This window comes from Syngnathus typhle, linkage group LG16 (assembly GCF_033458585.1).
Source record: "Syngnathus typhle isolate RoL2023-S1 ecotype Sweden linkage group LG16, RoL_Styp_1.0, whole genome shotgun sequence".
In the NCBI taxonomy this organism is placed as follows: Eukaryota; Metazoa; Chordata; class Actinopteri; order Syngnathiformes; family Syngnathidae; genus Syngnathus; species Syngnathus typhle.
In genome coordinates, this window is record NC_083753.1 from 8,167,198 (window position 1) to 8,188,739 (window position 21,542).

Consider the following 21,542-nt stretch of genomic DNA (forward strand, 5'->3'; position numbering starts at 1 on the left):
AAGTTACAAAATGCTTGCCATTGTCTTTGGACTCCATGCAGATGCGTAGGAAGTCTGACTATTTCAGAACAAAGGATGCGTTTGTGGACCACTGGGAAGTATGAGATTCTTTCCAAGCCCCAAACACTTTTGCTAACAACAAAGCGCTGTTCTGGACGGCCAATGGGTCTCCTTGTGACTTTGAACGCAGTCTGTGAAACATCTGCAACCGGTCCGGGGGGGAGCTCATAAAACATAAATGCGCACTGGGACTTGCTGTTCCGCGCCGGGCCACGAGAGGGCAGTCAAGTATAGTTAACACGGGGGGGAACAATGGCTCCTATTGAGCCATCTGCTCACAGGCTGCTTTCCCTTCTGTTTCCATTTATGGCTCCCTTGTTCACTCATATGGATTGTCGGTGAACCAAAAACAGTTAACGCACCAGAAGCTTCTCAAACTTCTTTCTTCTAAAGAATCCTTGTTTCCCTTTTCCTGTTTTCCATCAATACTGCCTTCTACCTTTCCTCCCCCTTTTCTTCCACGTGTCCTTATTTCATTTCTTGACCCTCCATCCTGAATTCAACTTTCCCTGCACTTCTTCCTTTGTCTCTCTTCTATCGACCTTCTTTCCTCCCATCTTTTATTCTTCCAATCATCTTTTCATCCATCCTTCCATTCTTCATTCTATATGTCCTCAGTTTATTACTTCCATCCATCATTTTGTTTTCTTTCCAGCCTTCTATCCTTCCATCTGTTATCCTCCCCCAGCCTTCTTTGTCCTTGCTTCCATCCCTCCTTCCAATTCTTCTTCCTTTTATTGTTCCCTCCATCTCATTCTTTCCTACCATCCTTCTTGTTTCCACCTTCCTTATTTCTCATTCGCTTTATCAACTTTATTTCAATCCTCCCTCCCGGGCGCCTTCCTTTCTCTACCTTGATTACTTTTCTTCTGTCCTTGCTTCCTTCCCTTCCTTTAATTTCCTTCCCTGACTCCCATCTTCTTTCCTATTTAACTTCCTTCCTCTTTCGTTTATTACCTCTAACTTTGTTGGTTTCCTTCCTTTCTTTCCTCTTTCCTACGTTCATTTCTACTTTCTTTTAGCGCACGATTCATTGCAAAAAAGTGCCTCCTCATTTTTACGCGAGTATTAAAAGCATGGTGGCTGTGAGGGGAGAGGAAAAGTGGGATTGGAGCAGTGACGTGATCTTCTGCTGGAGGGAGGGGGAAGAGGAGGAGGAAAAAACGGACGGCTGGACTCCATTAAGACGAAGCCTGCTGGAAAAGTGCTTGGGAATACGCCACTACTTCTTCTAGGGCGACTCGTCGGGATTTTTTCCTATATTTTTGGACAGTCTTCCCCTCCCCAGAACTCATTCTGTATGTTATAAAGAAGGACAAAGCGGTTTTGTATCGTGTCGTCGAGCGTTTGAGTGTCTTTTTTTGTGTGAAGGTGAGTGTTTTATGCAGTTGACTTTAGGCGTGTAATGCCGCTTTTTAAACCTTAGCTTTTAGCTGTTAGCATCCAACTTTCCGAGAAGCTCATTTCAGCCATTTCGCTGCTGTTTTAAATAGTTATTATGCGCTTGAGATGTCGTAGCAGGCTTACACGATGAAGCATTGGGCTCCGTCCGTGGACATGTGCGGTGTGCGGTGTGAGACCGTTACTTTCCAACAGGTGAATCACTTCCGCAGGTAACAACCATCTGCCAAAGAGTTCGGAGTCCCACACGGGGACCCACCCCCTAAAACCCGGGCGAGAAGCTCCTTTTTCGGCCACGTTTAGCCCGGCGTCGCCCACCCACCCCCCTCTCCTGGACTAGACCGGTTCTCTTCGAAAAGTGACAGATTGTCTCATATACTTTTTTTCCCCGACAAAAGGGCGCGTCTCAGCCCACGATAAGTTCGGAAACTCGTGTTTTAAAAACTATAGTCGTTCATTTATTGTTAATGTTAAAGCGTTTTCCCCTTGTTTAGTTCCACCTAGCATAAAAGCATATGCAAATGAAAACAAAATTACGAGTGCAAAATGACGTCCTATTTGGTTATTATTTTACTATTTCCTATGGATTTCACTAAATGGTGGCTTATGTCTAAATGAAACGCCTCAACTCACTTCACATTATTGGGACCAAAGTGCCACAAGCAATGGGACATAGTTCCAAAGAGAATCTATGGATTCCAACAAAATGTGTGTTTTGGGGGGACTCTATTTGTTTTTGCGCGTGCAGGTCTCATGCCTCTGTCAAGGCACACTTTGACCTCTGTATGACTTGTGTGTCTTATGTTTGGTCATTCTTGCACACGTTTGCTATCAACCCATGGCCCTCCATTTTTCTTGAATTAAACACACGTCTGTATTGAACACCTGAGTTGATATTTCCTTGTTGGAGTCACTTCACCTTTAATCCAAATGTTTTTTTTCTTTTTAGTCATGGGTAGTCTCTTATTGTAGTCTCTTTTTTGGGGGGGTCAGGAATGGCGCTGGACGGGATCCGGATGCCTGATGGCTGCTACGCCGACGGGACGTGGGAGCTGAAGATGCACGTCACTGACCTCCACCGGGATGTGTCGCTGAGGGTCACCGGGGAGATCCACATTGGCGGTGTCATGCTTAAACTGGTGGAGAAATTAGGTGAGTCAAAAAAACGCTCAAGCGCTGTAATTCAGATAAATTTGTGACATGTTTGTTAAAATAATATCAAAAGAGGAACTTATAAAAAAATGATCCACAAAAATCATTGGCTTAAGCTGTAAAGAAAGGATGCAGTTGTGCAAGAGTGGTTCTGTTGCTGCCACTTGAACAGAGGCATGTTTCACAAGAGCCACAGAGAAAAAAAGATGTGATTTTTTTTTTTTTTTTTTGGGTGGTGGGGGTGTCAGTGTGTCGTGTGTGGAAGGCTGCCTGCCTGTCGAATGCCCGACATTCCTGCAAGGCTGCAGAAGACTTGTAGTCCCAGCCCACACTCCCGCTTTTAGCTCTCCTGTCCCGGGCCGCCTCATGATTGAGGCCTTTGTTCACTGTGCTCGTCTTTAGCTGGTCCTTGTGGAGCTTGTTTTGGAGCCAGTGATTTTATTTATTTATTTATTTTTCTTCTCCTCCCCCCCCCCTCTCATTGTTGCTGTATTAGTATGCTTCACATTGCTGCATCATTCTTTTTCCTGTTTATAATCTCCTTTTGGATAAAAATGAGTTACTCCATATTGAGACGTAAATACAGGTCTCTCATCCATTGTTGTAGTTTTATACCCCTTAATCTCTGTTTTCCTGCATCACTCCCTTTTCTCAGTACCCTTAATCTCCTTTTGGATAAAACAAGTCTCCTTATCCTGCGAATAACAGAAAGCATTCTCATCCAATTCACCGTCATCGCACTATTTTCTCACCGTTCAATCTTCTCTCGGATGAAAGTCGGCTCCCTCCCTATGCGGAGAAGGCAAACCTCGCTCGTCGTGTCCATTTATTTTTAAACCTAATCGCCCGATGTTGTTAACATTCACATCCACATGTCGTACATGCTGGGCGCCTTCAGGCGGCAATGTGTCGACAATGGCAGCTGTCCTTATAAAATGCGTTTCTCAAGCGCACGTGCTAGCACACGTGAGCGCCCGCAACATCGCCGACTAGGATGGCCTTCGATAATGGATTAAATAGACAAATGCCAGAAAGGCACTCAGCTATTGATCACAGCTGTACTCCCCCCTTATTTAAAGCCATCTTCTCGTAACGCTTTCCCCCCTTGTCTTCTACAGCCTTCCTTTTTTTTGTGAACTTCTGCTACCGAAAGCGGCCTGCTCGTATCAGCTGTGTACAGTAGATTCACAGTCTTGCAGCTGACTGGAGAGTGCGTGACCAAGGGGTGGGTGGGGGGTGACGCATGAAGTAACAATGGGGAGGGGTCGAAGTGAGGACCTCGTCCGCCACGCTACTACTAGAATTCCATAAAAGTCTTGGATGCAGCAGGAAATGACTTCCAGGGTCTGGCATGTTGTTTCCTCTGTCGCTGCCGTCACTGCTGCATACTCAGCTCCCTCCCTCGAAAATACCCCCCCCCCCCCCCCCCCCCCCGCCCCCCTTTACGACTTTTCCCAACCCTGACTACATATCGTCTTGTGTGGATGGCCAATTCGTTGAGTTCCTTGAGTTTAGATTCCCAGCCTGCGTTTATGTTCACGTGAAGGAGAGCCTGGAAAATCAAACCTAAAGCAACGTCGTCAATCTTGGCATCTGTTTCTTTTCAAACGCAACTATGACAAGAATCCCACGTGCGCTCCAAAGTGTCAGCAAGCTAAAAAAAGCAAGCGGCTCCTGAATCAGAATCCCGACTGCCCAAAAAGGCAACGAGCGGCGTTCGCCCCGCTTGGGTTCTTGTTTATTTTGCTCATCCACACATCTCTTAATCTTCCCGTGGACCCGCTCGGACGGAGGGAGACGACTTCTTCTAAATTCGGTGTCCTGCTAGGAACTGTGTCAATTTTTCTTATATGCGGTTTCCAACAATCTGAGTGCAAGTTTTGCCAGGAAACAGATGCGATATACCACAGGATGTCAAACTTCCTCTGGGCTTTTTATATGCACCTTCATTTTTGCCCTTTGCAGCTTGCCCAATTCCTGCCCTTCTGTCACTTTTTAATTTTTTTATTTTAGCGCTAGACCGTTCGCTTTGAAACACCAAAATCAAACCTCGATGACTTTGCCCAACGGTGACATCGTTTTCTCCTAGCGATGGCGCTAGCAAGGATCTACTGGCTTTTATGAATCGAAAAGCGGCTCTGGGATGGTCCTGCTCCCTAATCTCCTTGACAGGAAGTAGTTAGCCTAAATAGCGTTCCTGCCCAGGCCAGCACTTTCCTGTTTCATTCGCGAGATGCCGCGGGGCAGTGATTGTGCCGTTTTCTGCTCATCTGCTGACTGTAGACAACCGCCGGCGTACGATAAATCCACCACGGCTGCAGCCAAATATCGTACGCCACAGTTTTCCTTAGCATGGCGATATCAAATTTCATTAGTTGCAGGGATTGAGTGATTTATCGCGATGTTTTTTTTTTATCATTGGCCAAGTATGGTGATACTAACATTTTACTGCCCTGCTTTCTGTCACTGCCCTTTTCCTTCACTGGTTTATAAAAAAATCCAGTGCGAGGACATTTTAGAACCTCTGGCATTGTTGTCGTAACACCGCACACCTGCGTCTCAATTCGGTAAACCGATACGACACTTTTTTGTTAAGCTAAAAGACTGAGAATGTTTCCCATTCCGAAGGCGTTACCTTTTACCCGACGGCAATTTAATATTTTCCATTGTCGCATAGTGTACATGAAGTAAATAATTTGACTTCAAACCTGAAATCCTTTTTTGAGCAGCCATTTTCTTCCTACTTTGAAAAATAACCCCGATGCCCGCCGTTAGAATAAAATCATCTTTCATCTTGCATATCTGCGCCATTGATCCGAGTCCCCTCTTAGCTTTCTCGGTAATGTTATTATTCCCCGAGCTCCCTAATTGTATCAAGCTGCATCAGGGTGACGTGAAGCACGGGAGCGTCCGATTGTTTTGCTCCCGTTTGGATGATGACACAAATGGACTCAAACTACCTGTCTCTACGGTTTACGCTAATAGCCATCCAGCGCTCTAATGTATCCCTGCTAGCGCGGCTGTACTCGAGTACTTATTGTCTAGCGCTGCCGGCTTGCATTCTAAAATGTTCCATGCAGGGATGAAACTTTCAACCGGACCAGTTTTGCCGCTTTTTGCAATGAGCTGCTCTTGTGTCTCTCTTCGATCAGCCACAGCGATCTTGTTTGCACGCGCTGTGCAGATGTTGTCATCGCCCGCCTTTATTGCGGCTTTTGCGTTCGTGTCGACTATCCGCCGTTGATGTTATCTCGCGTGAAACGGAGGTCGTCTGTTCAGGCCTCATGTTTTAAATGCCAATCACCGTTGCCCCCTTTACAAACGAGATGCATGATTTAGGCAAACAAACCCGCAGATGTGTCCGTGTTGTGTATGGAAACAAAGTTGTGCTCTAGCGGCGCCAAACCGGAGTCCCCATAGAAACGTTCGGGCGGTTTTATCAGCTGAAAACGCTGAACTTTGCCATCACGGCCAGACCAGCCACCTCCCCCATAACTAGCGGCGTACCTTTGGAAATGCATCAGAGCCTGTAATAGATTACACTGTGTTTGTTTGTTTGTGTGTGTTTTTGTGTGTGTGTGTGTGCAAACACGTGTCGACTCTTATCTCACTGTCACGAGTCTTGTGATTTACTTGCTGACTCGTTTTGACTCTCAGTTGAACCACACTAGCTATTTATTATCGACTAGCATTATGCTAAAATGACCTAATTACATCATAAAATAAATTCGAACTGGCCTGCTCAGCCACTCATTGATCCACGTTCATTTTTCATGTCCTTTTAATTTTCTCTTCCATCCATCTCCATTGGATGGCCACCGTTAGCATTGATGCTAGCTACCGCTAACATTCCTCGCATTCTCCTTGCTAAGCAATGTCACAGACTGCCGTAGCAAGGCAAGCAATCCTGGTTCGGAAAGTGTTGCATAAAAACAAATCGCTTCACCATAATTTATGGATTAATTCAGCTCGTTAAAGCGCGGCCACGAACAAACACGCCGTCGTCTAATGCATTTAATGGACGCATCAGAACGCAGCACACACATTCAATCTTTTCCCATCCTGCAGAGGTCATCAAACAGCGCCTCACCGTAATTTTGCTTGCCCTACCCTCGTCTTTCAAGACACAAACCCATCACTCCAATGAGCTGCTCGCCGGTCCACGTTTAATGCAACCAATTACTTAGCCCCCCCCCCTTAGCCAGCGCCCCCCCCACCTCTGCCGCATTACGTCAGGTTTCGAAAGCTATATTTTTAGCTTGGATATGCCATTGGGCCTCACCGTTCACTGCGTGTGGATTAAGTTACCGCCTTGGTGCGGAAAGAACCCGTCCAACGACACCACCCCCCCCACACACTATGCGTCGGGAAGGTTTTTATCCTGTTAAGTAGCCTGACTACACGAGAGTTCAGATTTCCTGATTTCTATAGAATTTGGTCTGCGGTGAAACGTGGACATAGCCTTGCCGTCAGACACTAGAAATTACATGTTTGGAATACCCCAAAAAAATCTTACAAAAATACATTGGACTATTTTCACTTTTCCCTCCCAACTTGTGTCTTGATTAGTTACCTTTTTTGTTGCTATAGTGCTGAGACAGCGTTTGTGAAGCCGTCATTTTTCCACCATGCTATTGGCGGTTATACAGAACAGCAACATAGAATTAGGACGCAAAGCTGCTCCTGCAATTTTCCACCTCTGGAGGCAGTGTCAGATGCCTAACGGGATTTAGCTGTGAATTTTAATACCGTAATGTAATGCCGTTTTCCAACGTGTTGTTTTTCTACGACGCTATTAATCCCATTCCTCATTTTCTGTGTCGTGGTGGAAAGCAATGAGCACAGCTCAGACAACAGGAAGTGGCGATGACAGCGAGACCCCCACCCCGTCCCTCAAAGAAACCTTTGGAATGTTTTCACTCTGCTACCAAGTGTTTGCAGCGTAAACGATGCGGAAGCAACTGCGCTTCACAAACAACATCTTCTCCCACTCGGGGCCCCCCACATTAATGACATCTGTATTGGGACCCTGGTGGCCATTTTCTTGTTGAGCTTTCTTCTCAGTCCTAATCACCTTTTGTAATCTCTTCCTCGACCCGCTTTGCCGTGCCCGGCATCACAGCGGTCTTGTTTCCTGATTGAAAGCGGCCAATCTGTTGCTCCCCCCCCCCCCCCCCCCCCTAATCCCTCTCATTCAGCCCCCTTTAAGATGCGATCTGCAGGAGGGCGTCAACAGTTCATACGGAGGCTTTTGGTTTCCATGGCGTCCAGTGACTTTCAAGATCAGCCTAATATTTTCCCCTTTTTAGAAGGGACAGAAGCAATGAGTCAGTCGGAAAAAAAAACGACACGAGCTGTCAATGAGAGCTTTTCGCTTTGTCCTTGTGCTTCATGTTAATGTGACATTTGGTGCCACTTTTGGGCACATTTCTGGAGCCTTGAATGAGCAACTCTGGAGCGCCGAGCAACTGCATAAATTGTTCCTCCGCCGTTCCCCATTTTGAGCCAATACTAATAAATAACACATTTTTTGAAAGACGTTGCCCCATTATTTATTGTAATTGCAATCATTTCATTGCCTCCCACGGTTGTTTTGATCTTTATTTATTCTGATGTATTATTTTGCAGCTCCGTTCAGCTGAGAAGATGCACACGCGATCTCAACCGCGTATCTCGGCTAAAATAATAAAAGGATGATTTAATGAAGGGACGTCTGCATCCGAGCAGTGACTCAGCTAGTAAAGGGAAAGACCCGCAGGGAGACTGTCTATGGGCTGGTCAGTCTCCATAGAGTACGTGGGCGGAGGAAATGAGACACCGTTCCTTGAATAACGATCTAGTATCGACGTCACTACTCCCAGGCCGAATCTGAAATGATAATTATCGAGTTGTTATGATCTGCGCATTAGCGGAGAGAACCTCGAACGCCAAAACGACGACTTTGAACTCCTTCCAAATCCCCGAGGTCCTCACCTTCCTCACGCGGTAAACAATGAGAGCAGGGCTATGATGTCATCATCTTGCCGAATGGCTGTCGTACGACAGCCCGAAAGCAAAGCTGCCTTTCGGTTCGGGTGGCTTGCTACAAAGCGACCGGTGCGAACCCGATACCCTCTCCTTCCCTTTCTCTTGGACTTAACAAATACTCTTTGGAAGACCCCACATATGATCTTCTACCCAGAAGGGACGTTTGGGTGACACGTTGGACCAATGCCAGTAGCGCCACGGGATGAAAGGAATGTGTGATATTGTTTTTAATGGCTTATCTATTGGTTGTTTTCATGCTAACGTTTAACTCCCACCGCCAGATGTGAAGAAGGACTGGTCGGACCATGCGCTGTGGTGGGAGAAGAAGAAGACCTGGCTGCTGAAGACCCACTGGACGCTGGACAAGTACGGCATCCAGGCTGACGCTCGGCTGCTCTTCACGCCGCAGCACAAGCTCCTGCGCCTGCAGCTGCCCAACATGAAGCACATGAAGGTCAAAGTCAACTTCTCCGACCGTGTCTTCAAAGCCGTCTCGGACATCTGCAAGACCTTCAGTAAGTTTATTTTATTTTATCATTGTCAAAAAAATGTCATCGTTCTGCAATTCCGCCACTCGTGTTTACCCAACATGCCGAGTCAGCTCTGCCAACTGGTTCTCTCGCCTCATGTTCTTGGAACCCGGGCTCCATCTTGTCTTGTGCTTCTATTTGGTAAACACACGTTATCATTTTTGGCTTGGAGCACAGCAAATAAAAATGATGCAATATCAAACGCTTGCTCACTGGAACACGAGGCTGATAAGAGGGTGGAGGATATCGCGCTTGGGTGTCTGGAGAGCTTCTCATGGACAAACATGCTGCACACCTGTCGTGTCCTTCTTACTGGACAGCGTTAAGGAGGCAGGCAGGATCGCGTGGCGGCGTTTCTGCTTTTACTGGCCTTCTCTTTGGAATTTGCCGGAATGGCGCGTTCTATTCCATCAGACAGCTCCTCTAGGCCATGGCAAAAAAACAAACAAACATTTTTATGCAGTGTAGCGATACCGCCCTGGTCTGGAATGCGTCTGCAATATTTCTATTTTAGCCGCTTAAAAACTCAGGACAAATTGTCTTTGGCAGACTTGGTGCATGCCGGGTCGATGCAAGATTTGGCTGTCAAGATTCGGCGGCACTTGATACGTGGCTTGCGTAATGTGCAAGTCAAAAATATTCAAACATTCCGACACATGAGCTCGTCATCATACCTATTATTATTTATTCAAAAGAACTCAAAAACAGCTTCACTTAAAAAATCTCCAACTCTCCAATGTGATGTTAATTTCACTTCCAGTTATGTTATCACCAGACAATAATTCTTCACACAAAGACTTCCATTCATAAGCCCAACGTCGGAAGTCCAAAGAACACTCCCATCGTAAAAACAGAAACGGCTTTTCCCATGTTTGCGGCTTTGACCAAAAAACAGTGTGACCTTTTTCCATCCGGCGCGTGGATGCCAAGTCACAAGACGGTAACGCTTCGGGACTTTTGCTGGCTCTTTGAGAAATTCGAGATTAGACTCCAGTCCGCAACAGTATTTGTTTTCCACAAAAAGCGCCCATCTGCCACTAATTAGAAGCATCTCCTCGCCCATTTGCCCAGTCAGACTCGGCGGGCTCGTCTTGTCTAGACATCCCCGATTAACTTCAGTCACCTTTCTTGCGTTATAAACAGAGCGCCATTGTTTACCTCCTCATGATGGAGTCTTCACAAGCACATGACCGGAGCTGCCAGTCCAAAGGTGCAACAAGGGGGAAAAAAAACCTGACTACCACCACAGAATATAAACAAGAATCAGGTTGCTCCACTTAAGCGCCCCAGGAGTGACTTTAGCTAGTATCGGTGCCAAATCCAAATCGCTAAAGTGTAGGAGCTTACCTTGTGGGCACCCCCCCCCCCCCCCCCCTGCTTTAGTGCATGTTTGGTGATCCGGCACAATCACCGCTCGTTTTAGTCCATTTAGGGTCCTTGTTATTTATTTTTTTTAAATCTGGGCTCGTGCTCTCGCTCTATAAATTTAGAACGTGACGGTGTCGTGATTGGCCTTAGTCACTGCAGTGAATCATGTGTTCCAGAGAGCAAACATCTCCAGCATGGCTTTTTATTTATTTTTTCATCGCTGGATCTCAGTCAACCCCTCAACTTTGGCTGCCGGCCTGCTCGCTGCCACAAGTCTGCAGGATGGAAGATTGACTGACTCTCCTACTGGAGGTGTCAATTCCGCTAATGGACTGCTTTTTTTTTTTTTTTTTGTCAGCATCAACACTCGAGGCCGCAAGTATGTGGCGAGTGCCGGTAAACTTTTTCCCACCAGCTTGTGAAATATTATGAACCTATAATTCAAAATACGCTTACCCAGTTCGTCAGCAATAAATTAGGAACCTACTAGCGGGGGAGCAGTTAGGCTCGTGTATCTCTATTGTTCCTCTGCCAGGTAAATTCTGCTGATGTTTTGTTTGTCTGAATTTTCCCAGCAACAAAAACCCTCAGGGTCCCCCCCCCCCACACCATTGTGTCAGTATGTATTTATCAGCTGGTTTGTGGTAAATTCAAATAAGGTGATCGCAATAACTTCACCCCCCCATTGTCCTTCAGTAGTGAGTCAAAACGCCACGTGTCTCTCACAACGTACGCACAGTTGTGTGTGCGCTTGTGTCGGAGCCCAGCTCGGTGGGCCTGAAGATCGGCAGCACGCCTGCAGCTCACATGGCTGTATAAGGGCAGAGGGATTGTGCTCGAACGCTACAGTGAAGTCGGAGGAGGAGAGAAGGAGAGCGAGCGAGTGAGTGAGTGAGCGAACTCCCATCTGGTAGTTTTTAATACCTTGGAATGCTTTTGCTTTAGTTACACAAAGCAAACAAGGAGATTTCTTGCTACCATTTTCTCCCTCTGCTCACGCTTCCCTAAACAGACTCTTCAGTCACACACGCCGCCATCCATTATCCGAGTTCCACAAACTTCTCGCTGCGGAACCACGGAAATTGTGTCCAAACAATTTCGAGTTAGCTTCTTGTGCGTCGAAAGTGGTCGCAAAAAGGATGGGATGATGAGAAGATAAATCAAAATTGGACAGGGCATGTTTTGCCCCCGCCCCCAAGTCTACCATCTTGTGATATGTCTCCCTATGCGCACTGATGCTTCTGGCCTCCAAGACCCGAGGAGGGGGCCGGGTGACTCTGGTTTAGTCATTATATCAATTTGTGAACTCTTCCAAGCGCACACACACAAGATATGTTTAAAGTTGGGGCGTTCAGTAGCAACCCAATTGCACTTTTACACGTGTGCGTGAGTTTGAGAAATGGTTGTCAAAAGTGTGTGTGTGTGGAGCAGGGGGGGACGCTTGAGGTTGTCTGGCCTGTCTCACTCGGGGATTACACTCCAAGCATAGATTTGTGGGGGCCTTGAGAAAAGGGATTTGCCATTTTTCCAGCGGCTCATGTGCCGCAGCTGTCTCTGGATTTCTTACCTTCTCTCTCTCCTCTCTTTGCCGTGCTCATTTTTTGAATATATATTTTTTTTAATTAATCGAATTTTTAATCATGCCTGACTCAACTCTTTCCACAGATATCCGCCACCCAGAGGAGTTATCTCTACTGCGTAAGCCGCGTGATCCCAAAAAGAAGAAGAAAAAGTTGGAGGAAGCCGAAGAGGATGATCTGGAGTTAGAGGGTCCGCTCCTAACCCCTGGATCAGGTCGGTCACTCAGGAGATGATTTCGTTTGGAATCTCAGACGGCTCCCGTGATGCATCCATTTTGAATTTCGCTCCACCAAAGATGCGCCGATCCAAATATACGTGGCCTCCGTGGCCCCGGTTTCCCTGGCGGGGAGGATGACGGATGCTTGAGATTCCACACATAGTTGGTCACGCTGCCATTTTAAACCCCCCGACTGTGCTGCGCAACACCGGCACCCCGCTTTAGCCTAGCCGGCGCTGAGTTACGACCCGGAGTGGGCGCCGAGAAAGGGTCAGCGCCACTTTCACTGTCAAACGTCACTTAAGCACGCAGAAAAAGATCACGTAACACGATTGAATATTTTTAAAATGGACACCGGCTGCAACACCCAGTACATGTTTTTTCCCCCCTCGATGAGCAGATATATTCTTCCGTCCGACGGTGCCAAGGGTTCACTTAGCGGCAAGAATTTTCCCGCCCATCGGATCACATGCTATAGCGCGCGCCAAATTGCCCTGCGTTATTCCTTCCCGTGTGTGAGGGCTTGGCCGCTTAGCCCGGCTTGCCTGATCGGAATCACAATGAGGGAGGAAGCGATGCAATCGCCTCCGAAGCCGACCGGGTTGTTACAGTAACGACCCCTCCCGCACATTTTGCGTAGCGTTGCGCAATACTGGAATGGATATGTTTCCTTCATGTCTTTCATTTTTCATTGGGAAAAAGACAGCAAATTGTTACAGGCTGCGCTCCCACCAATGTAATTATTTAGTCGCTAAAAAGCGGCGTGCTCCGTTTTGACGCAAATATGGTGTTTCTCTCAACTATTAACTTTATTTTAAAGAGAATTTTGCGTTCATACCCTCGCTACCCTCAACTAAGACTAATATTTAAACGCATAAATAATATCCTAGCCGCCACCAATAACAGTGCTGAGGTTACATGAGCAATTATATCCACTCGGAGACCAAAGACCTCACCCTTCTATCTTCTAAATGTAGCGTTTCGAAAATGTCTCGTGCCAAGAACATTAAACACCGTAGGAGTCGACTTTAAGCAAGTGCGTCCAAAGTTGACACTTGGACCTGTCACAAGGCCTCGCCTGACCTTCCATGCCTACTCGCCTCTAAAAAAAAAAATAACCATCTCATATTATTTTTCCTTTCACCTCTGTTTCCTCCCCTCCTTAAAAAAAAATAGTCTCCTGAATATTCACCATGAACTTTTCCTCCACTGTCCTCTCTCCCTCTGCCTTTCTCTCTTCATCCTAGCCTCTGAGATAATATACATCGGCCCCGTCAAAGGTAAGCTCTCCCCTCTGTCCTCTCCTGTTCCTCCAGCACTGCTTCCTCACCAACGCCTTCCCTTTCCTTCATCACAGCTGTTGCGCGGAGATCACATGACATCCATAACCTTCGTAGGCCTCGCAGTCGTCTGGCTCGTCCGTCAGCTGACAGCTCGGCTTCACTTTTCAATGCGCTAGTCGCGTTTTTAGAGGAACTTCTCGCCATTTTAAGGAGCGAGAACAGCCTTTTGGTGGTCTTGGGAAATTGATGCATTTGAAACGAGTCGCGTATCAGAGTTTGTAAACAGGATGGCCGAGTTGTGTCCCCCCCCCCCCCCCCCCCTTGTACACGCTCTCTAATCTTGGATTCCCCGTGGGAGTGATGGTCGGGCTCTCCCTGACCCGCTGAACTCGGGCATTAGCGCAAATCCACCAAGACGTTCATGAATAACACCCTTCTCCGGCGAGGATGGGTGGCCCGCCCCTTCGAGCTTGCACCCTGTTCTCATGACCTTCGTTTGAAACCCATTTCCTGGTTTTAGAAGAGAGCCAGTAGTGTAGCTTGTTGACACTTCAAGAAGGGGATCAAAAATGGTGGGGTAGCAATGTTTGGTCAGATTCACACACCTACTTGTTAAATATTAAGGTCGTTTTTGGCTCGTATACCCGGAAAGCTTTCCGCTTCCCCCTCTGTGCTAAATTGTGCGGTGCCATTTTCTGCACGGAGTGCACTTCACTTTACTCACAAAAGGGGGTACATACATAAAGTTAATCTGGCAACTTCCCAGCATGATTTTCCTCTTACTCACAAAATGGCTCTGAATCAGCCTTTTCCAAAAACAAGATGGCCGCCGGGCTTCTTGTTGTTGTGTTGGGGAAGTTTATTATGTGCACCCCCCCCCTAAGTGAGTAAAACTCGAACATCTTGTGCATCGTGTGCATGCTGATCCACGTCAGTCCCGCCAGGACGCCATTATCAAAGCCACTCATCTGCAATGTGGCCGGGCTGCTAGTGGTCACCTTTAGTATTTGTCAATCGTGATACAAGCATGAAATTTGGTATGAATAGTAAAAAAAGTTCTGGTCATCAAAAATTCTTAAAAGGCTTTTTTTTTCATGCTTGTATCACTTAATGAGCACTGTGCTGTTAGCCGGGCCATCAGCCAAGTTTTTCTAATGTAAGCCTCTGGTTGGACGACTTTCAGGAAGCATCTACTCCAGCCCTGGCTTGTACAGCAAGACCATGACGCCCACGTACGACTCACGAGACGGCAGCCCGCTGTCCCCCACGTCCGCCTGGTTCGGCGACAGCCCCCTGTCGGAGGGCAACCCCGGCATCCTCGCCGTCAGCCAACCTATCGCCTCCCCGGACATCCTGGTCAAGCTCTACAAGCCGCAGTCTCTTCTGGACAAGGCCAAGATCAACCAGGGGTGAGGAGAACGCCATGTCCTCGCTTGGTGAATGATGTTTTGAGGCGTTTTACTCCAAATGCAACTGTGCGTGTCCAGGTGGTTGGACTCGTCGAGGTCTCTGATGGAACAGGATGTCAAGGAGAACGAAGTGTTGCTGCTAAGGTTTAAATACCACAGTTTCTTTGACCTCAACCCAAAGGTAATTGCCCACAAAACACCGTCAACACATTTTTTTATTTTTAGGATACTGCAATCTATTCATTGTCAATCCATGTTGGTTGAACTTTGTCACCTCTCGCTCCAGTATGACGCCATAAGGGTGAACCAGCTCTACGAGCAGTCCAAGTGGGCCATCCTGCTGGAGGAAATTGAGTGCACGGAGGAGGAAATGATGATGTTTGCCGCGCTGCAGGTAAAAAAACGCCTTGTCATGTTGTCAGTAAATTGAAATGCACACGTCCAAATTTGGGCCTTTTCCCTCCTTTGCCACTGTTGGGGGGGGGCGTTAACATTTATTTTGGACTTGAGTTTAAAAAAATAAAATAAAATCTGCATTCTTAGGGCACCACCCTGTCCTCACTCTTGGGGTTAATTATAGAGCATCTTCAGGCCACAAGATGCTGCGTTCTTGCCCCCCCCCCGAAGAAGCCAATGCCCGGCGGGACACTGTTCTCGCTCATGTTATAATTAACCGGTTTCCCATTACTCCTCACTGGGCTCTTCGGACGCCTCCCCACTGTTTGATACTATTTTTCATCAAGGCTCGCATGAGCTCACCGAATTGGCTGAGGTTTCACGAGAGGGGAAGGTGGATACTAGAGGCTAAATAAAGAGCCCGCACTTCCCGCATTCAGTACGTCCCCGGCTACCGTTGGCGGAACGGCACGTCCAGATGAGATAATCAGGTGTTAGAAAATAGACGCCAGACCTGTTTTGAACTTTGCAGCTAACAGGATGTCACCTCGACAGGCCTTGCAAATGTTTAATAGGTAGCCGGAGAAGAGTGATGAGCCCTTTGTTCCACATTGGCCAACCTTAACGATGAGTCTGTGCGTGTGTGTGTGTGTTTTTCACGGGTCAACAGCTGCTCTTTCGAATAACACAAGCGGGTTGGCGTTAGAATTAGCGTTTGTCATCAACTTGTGTTTAGTGTTGTCGTAGCTAACGTTGTCGCTTATCCTTTGACTTCTCACCTCCGCGCCTTCCAGTTGTCCATTTTTTTCTCTGGGTTCATGCAAATGTGATGAAACTGGGTTTTTTTTTTTTTTTTTGGTCTCTCTCCCATCAGTACCACATCAACAAGCTGTCCATCATGTCGTCGGACAACCACATGAACAACAGCGAGAAGGAGGTGGACGAGGTGGACGCCGCCCTCTCCGACCTGGAGATCACGCTGGAAGGAGGCAAGACGTCCAATGCCCTGGTAGGAAACCACACGCCAGTTTAGATCTTGTACTTAGCATGACATCATAGTTTCACCTAGTTAATGGTTAGGTCTGTCTTAGCTTTGGCTAACATTAATGTTTGGATTCGTACTCCCCCGTTTCTCCTCTTAGGGTGACATCACGTCTATTCCCGAGCTAGCGGACTACGTCAAAGTCTTCAAGTGAGTCCACCGACTGCCAACCGATACCACAGGACAGCGTGTTCATTCAGAAAACAAGCAAAGGGGGGGGGGGGGGGTGAGGCTTGTTGGACGGTGCATTTTATCCCAAAAGCAGGAAGCAGGAAATGGCCTTAAATAACAGTAAGGCCTGTTTAAGATCCACATTTGGTTGTTTGCCAAAGGCCTTTCCGTTTAGCTTTGAACTTTAAGACTAAGCACATTTTAAAGCATAATTACTCAGTATTTGGCTTTGTGCCTTTGCTGCCGATCTCGAGATGGAAGGCGGTGGGGTTCTCATAAAATGATGTCTAGAAAAGTCAACTGTTATCTATGCGTGATGTGTTTTGCAGACCCAAAAAGCTGACGCTGAAGGGCTACAAGCAGTACTGGTGCACGTTCAAAGACATCACAATTTCCTGTTACAAGACTAAAGAGGAGTCGCACGGGACGCCTGCTCACCAAATGAACCTCAGAGGTGCAACAAGAATTAAAAAAACAAAACAAAACCCACTTTTGCCTCGCATGCGTATGTGCTATTTACTCCAGCTAACATTTGAACGGGCACTGTCACCAAAGGTTGCGAGGTGACCCCAGATGTGAACATATCAGGTCAGAAATTCAACATCAAGCTGTTAATCCCCGTGGCGGACGGCATGAACGAGATCTGGCTGCGATGCGACACGGTGAGAAGTGGCAACATTTTGAGCTTGGCTTGCTTTTGGGCTCCGTGTCTGAACGAAGATATCCATATCCTCAGGAGAAGCAGTACGCCCACTGGATGGCCGCCTGCCGCTTGGCGTCCAAGGGCAAGACCATGGCGGACAGTTCCTACAACCTGGAGGTGCAGAACATCCTGTCCTTCCTCAAGATGCAGCACATGAACCCCGACCCGCAGTTTATCGAGCCCATCACCAGCGACATCAACCCCGAGTGCCTGGTGTCACCGCGCTATCTGAAGAAGTACAAGAATAAGCAGGTGAGGAGGGAGGGGGGAAGGAGGAGGAGGAGGGGGGGTTACAGTGACACACAAAAAGCAGTAACAGCCCATTCCGGTAACCAGTGAGTCTCTTCAAGTCAGCAGTTTGTGGTCAGAGAGAGACACCAGACGGTTTGCGTTGCGGCTGCGTGAGTGTTTAGCGGGAGCTTGTTGACTTGTTGATGACTCCGCCGGGGGAGTGGGTCGCGACAAAGTGGCGTCTGACGCTTCCCAGATGGACGCCTCCTGGCATCGGCCTTGGCTTACCCCGAAACGCTCTCCCACTCAGACAAGGGTCCCTAGTACTGAGCTATTTTTTTAAGGGAGCACTGTAATAGTTTCAAACATAAGGAGTCAAAGTAGAAAAAAAAATCTTCTGGGAAAATACAAAGTTAATTGCAATAATAAAGTATTTGTACATAGTTACTGGCATGCAGCTGTAATGAATTGCGGCTTTGCATGCAAGCCTCAGCTGTGTGTACGTGTGCATTGGGAACAGCTGAGTACACGTCCGCCATCAACGTGTTAGGAGACTGCTGAGGCGGCCTCCTTCGCTCAACCCGCGCCATGTGCTTTCGTTTCTGTAAGAACATGGACTACAGTAAAGTCCCATTACTCACAGCGACTCCTGGTAATACTGCGGGGGTCATAGAAGCAACCGGAAATGGGAGTAGTGAGCGGGAAAACTGCCTGGGAAAAGCCATGTCAGCTCCGATTTCCCCCACACGCCCCCCAGTTGCCCTCAAAGAGGACTTCCTGTTAGCAGAAAGTCCCAGCTGGGGTCCAAGAATTCCCCATCCAAAGGCCACACATGAGAAAACAACAACACCAGAACAATCAACTTCCTGGGTGTGTGTGGTTCGAAAAACAAATGGGCAGTAGATGACACGGGTGACACTTGGCCTACATCTCCCTCTTGTGGGTGAAAGAGGAATTGCAGCATTGAAATGTTCAATATTTTGTGGATGCGTTTTAACCCTAACATCCTTCAATCGGTTTGATTGTTCCTCCTCCGTTTCTCATCCCTTCTGTCCTCCTTTTCCAGCAAGGCTTAATCAGGGATTTGGTAAGTTCATCCTGAGTGTGCATGTTTGATAACCTGACCTGGTAGTTAGTAGTCGCCTCCTCATGTAACCACATCTGAGTGTCAAATAGCAGCGAGCCGTGCTAGTTTTGGCGTCTAACACCCATCACTGTGTTGAAGGACCTCAGGCCACATTTTTAATGCACGACATCATCAGCATCATCATTGATTAATTCCACACACTGTCGTCATCCGTTCACATCTAGTCGCCTTTTATTTGACCGGTAAATGCCGGAGGGGTGTAAAGCTCATCGGCATCTGGAGCGCAACTTTATACCCCGGACCAGCTCCAAGGAAAGTGCCTTCTCTATTATTAATTAGGACAAGGTTTCAAGCCTGGGTCGGGATTTTAAACAAGGGTTTGGGGTTTCAAGTCTAGGTGTGTCTACACGAGGGACAATGGTGGTGTACAAACACGGGTGTGCAGTCCATGCATGCAGAGTTGCACGGGTTGGATTTTCCTTCAGCTCCTCTGTCCAGCCTGGTTTCACTCTGTGTGGCTCTCCATGACAGGTCGTCAAAAAAGTATTTACTGTACGACCGTTTGTTTTTCCCAGATCTCGGCCCGCATTCTTGAAGCCCACCAGAACGTGGCCCAGATGAGTTTGATCGAGGCCAAGATGCGCTTCATCCAGGCTTGGCAGTCGCTGCCAGAGTTCGGAATCACTCACTTCTTGGCCAAGTATGATTAGCCCGAGACTAGTAAATATAAAAACAGTCTCGCATGTTTTTCCTGACACGCGGCTGCTATCAGGTTCCAAGGCGGGAAGCGCGACGAGTTGATCGGCATCACCTACAATCGTCTGATCCGCATGGACGCCGGCACCGGGGACGCCATCAAGACCTGGCGCTTCAGCAACATGAAGCAGTGGAACGTCAACTGGGAGATCAAGATGGTAAGAAACACACGTCAAGCCTGACATTCGACACAGATGTTAACATAAGGAGCACGTAGCATCAACGTCTCCTCCATTTTTGTTCTCTCCAGCTTTTTTGTTTTTAATGCCCCCTGCAGGTGACTGTCGAATTCGCAGATGAGCCCAAGTTGTCATTCATCTGCGCCGAGGTGGACTGTAAGGTGGTCCACGAGTTCATCGGGGGTTACATCTTCTTGTCCACGCGGGCCAAGGACCAGAACGAGACCCTGGACGACGACATGTTCTACAAGCTGACCAGCGGGTGGGTCTGACCACGCGTCGCGCCATCGGGACCACCCGCTTGCACGCTCCATGGACTGTCACGCTCTTGGTTTCCATATAGTAAAGCGCGTGCGTGCTACACGCTAATGAATTTCAACCTTCATGGCACTGGTAGTGTGTACTTTAGTAGCATCTCGTCCCACGAAAAAGGACAAAGAGCGTACTAGTACATGGACCGTAGGATGGATATCAAATGAAGAGTATAGAGTTACATATTTATTCAATGTCCTTCATATCCAGATGGAGTAAGCCAGTTGAGTTGAAACTGTCTTACCAGTAATGTTTTGGCACCACTGTATGACATTTTAGTGAATCGACAACTTGTTACTAAATGGGCAAAACGACCAGTGAGCCGCTTACAAAGAAGCTTGAGCATCAATTCCGTTCCCTCCTTGCACACTGAAGGGTAAGTACTAATCTACTCTTTCTCCTCACTAAAAAAAAATTACTAGTACACAATAGGAAAAAAAAATGGCAGTCGACAGGGTGCACTAGTAGCTCAACTGCTGGTGTGTTTGCTGCCACTAAAAGGGTTCAGGAGGCTACAAGTTTGTCTTTGACCTCGTTAGTAAGACCATTTAGCGTACTAGTAGAACAAGAAGGACACACTAGCGGTACTCGTAGCACACAATTGTCATCTAGTGCACCGTTTTGCCTCCCTAGTTTAAGTTGTTCCACTAGTGCACAAGAATGTCATACAGTCGTAAAAAGAAAGTAGTGCTCGCTAGTCATTTCACTAGTGTGCTCAATTGTCTTATTAGCAAGGACAAAGAGTGTAACTCTAGTGCATGGACAAATCTGTGCACTAGTAGGATAGGCAATATATGCTCTAGCCTCACTTCTCCCCCAGGTCCTATACCCCGCCAATTTCGCTAAGCACTTGGACATCATTGCATTGAATTTTGGGCCGATGTTACGCTAAAGATAGCATCCACTTTGCATGAAGCAGGGAGCTGGGTGGCTTTTAATATAAAGCAAAATTATTATGAAATATTAATATTTGCATTGTTTTAACACAAACGCTGTCACAAAACAGAGGTCTAAGTAATCCTCGTATTACCTCTACGTGTCTCTCACGGCCACAGTATTATTCTTGTTTTTGATGATGAATTCTATGAGAACACACCAGCAATGGCCCACAATCAATTATGCAAGCAAAATGAAGTATTATTTGTTTTGTAACTAATGTAAAAACACAGCTTTTATAGAATTGTACAGTTTTTTTTTTCTCTCTGCTTTGAGGGGTAAATATGTTTAGTGTTTGTGTGTGTGTGAGCGCGCGTGTTCTTCACGTGATGAATGTCATCACGTAAAGATAAAAATATCCTAAACTCACGGAAATACATATGTGTCTTTTACTCAAACACTACTTTTGCAGCTTTTTTTGTTGTCGTCCAAAAAGTGTTTAATGAAATATGAAGGAGTCGGCTTTGTGTTTTTTTGTTGTCGTTGTTTTTGTTTGCCATTCTCGTGTCAGGAACAACGGTGCATGTCTATCTTTGTTTTATTTTGTTGGGTTGTTTTGACTGTAAAAGAAAAAAAACAAAAACATGCATTTATTTTAAAATAAATAAAAGTAATTTTTATTTAACGCCTCACGTTTTGGGGAATTCTTTTAAGGCATTATGCTTGAAAGATTTTATGAAAAATTCTTAAACATTCAGACT

The 21,542-nt window shown here is 46.9% G+C and overlaps 1 protein-coding gene across 4 annotated transcripts; it reads left to right on the top strand.

Moving 5' to 3' along the window:
- Window positions 1-443: 443 nt before the first annotated feature.
- fermt2 (FERM domain containing kindlin 2) lies at window positions 444-21,466 on the top strand. Of its 4 annotated transcripts, XM_061301537.1 has the most exons (17): window positions 444-1,431; window positions 2,455-2,613; window positions 8,922-9,155; window positions 12,204-12,332; window positions 13,584-13,616; window positions 14,803-15,028; window positions 15,107-15,209; window positions 15,315-15,422; window positions 16,299-16,433; window positions 16,567-16,616; window positions 16,967-17,091; window positions 17,193-17,299; window positions 17,374-17,592; window positions 18,638-18,658; window positions 19,234-19,358; window positions 19,431-19,572; window positions 19,692-21,466. In XM_061301537.1, the coding sequence occupies exons 2-17, from the start codon at window positions 2,457-2,459 to the stop codon at window positions 19,863-19,865; spliced, it is 2,088 nt and encodes a 695-aa protein (XP_061157521.1). In that variant the 5' UTR covers window positions 444-1,431; window positions 2,455-2,456; the 3' UTR covers window positions 19,866-21,466. The 4 variants fall into 4 exon arrangements, with proteins under 4 accessions (XP_061157521.1, XP_061157522.1, XP_061157523.1 ...); XM_061301538.1 differs by lacking the exon at window positions 18,638-18,658 and having other exon boundaries at window positions 446-1,431; XM_061301539.1 differs by lacking the exon at window positions 13,584-13,616 and having other exon boundaries at window positions 446-1,431.
- Window positions 21,467-21,542: the final 76 nt, after the last annotated feature.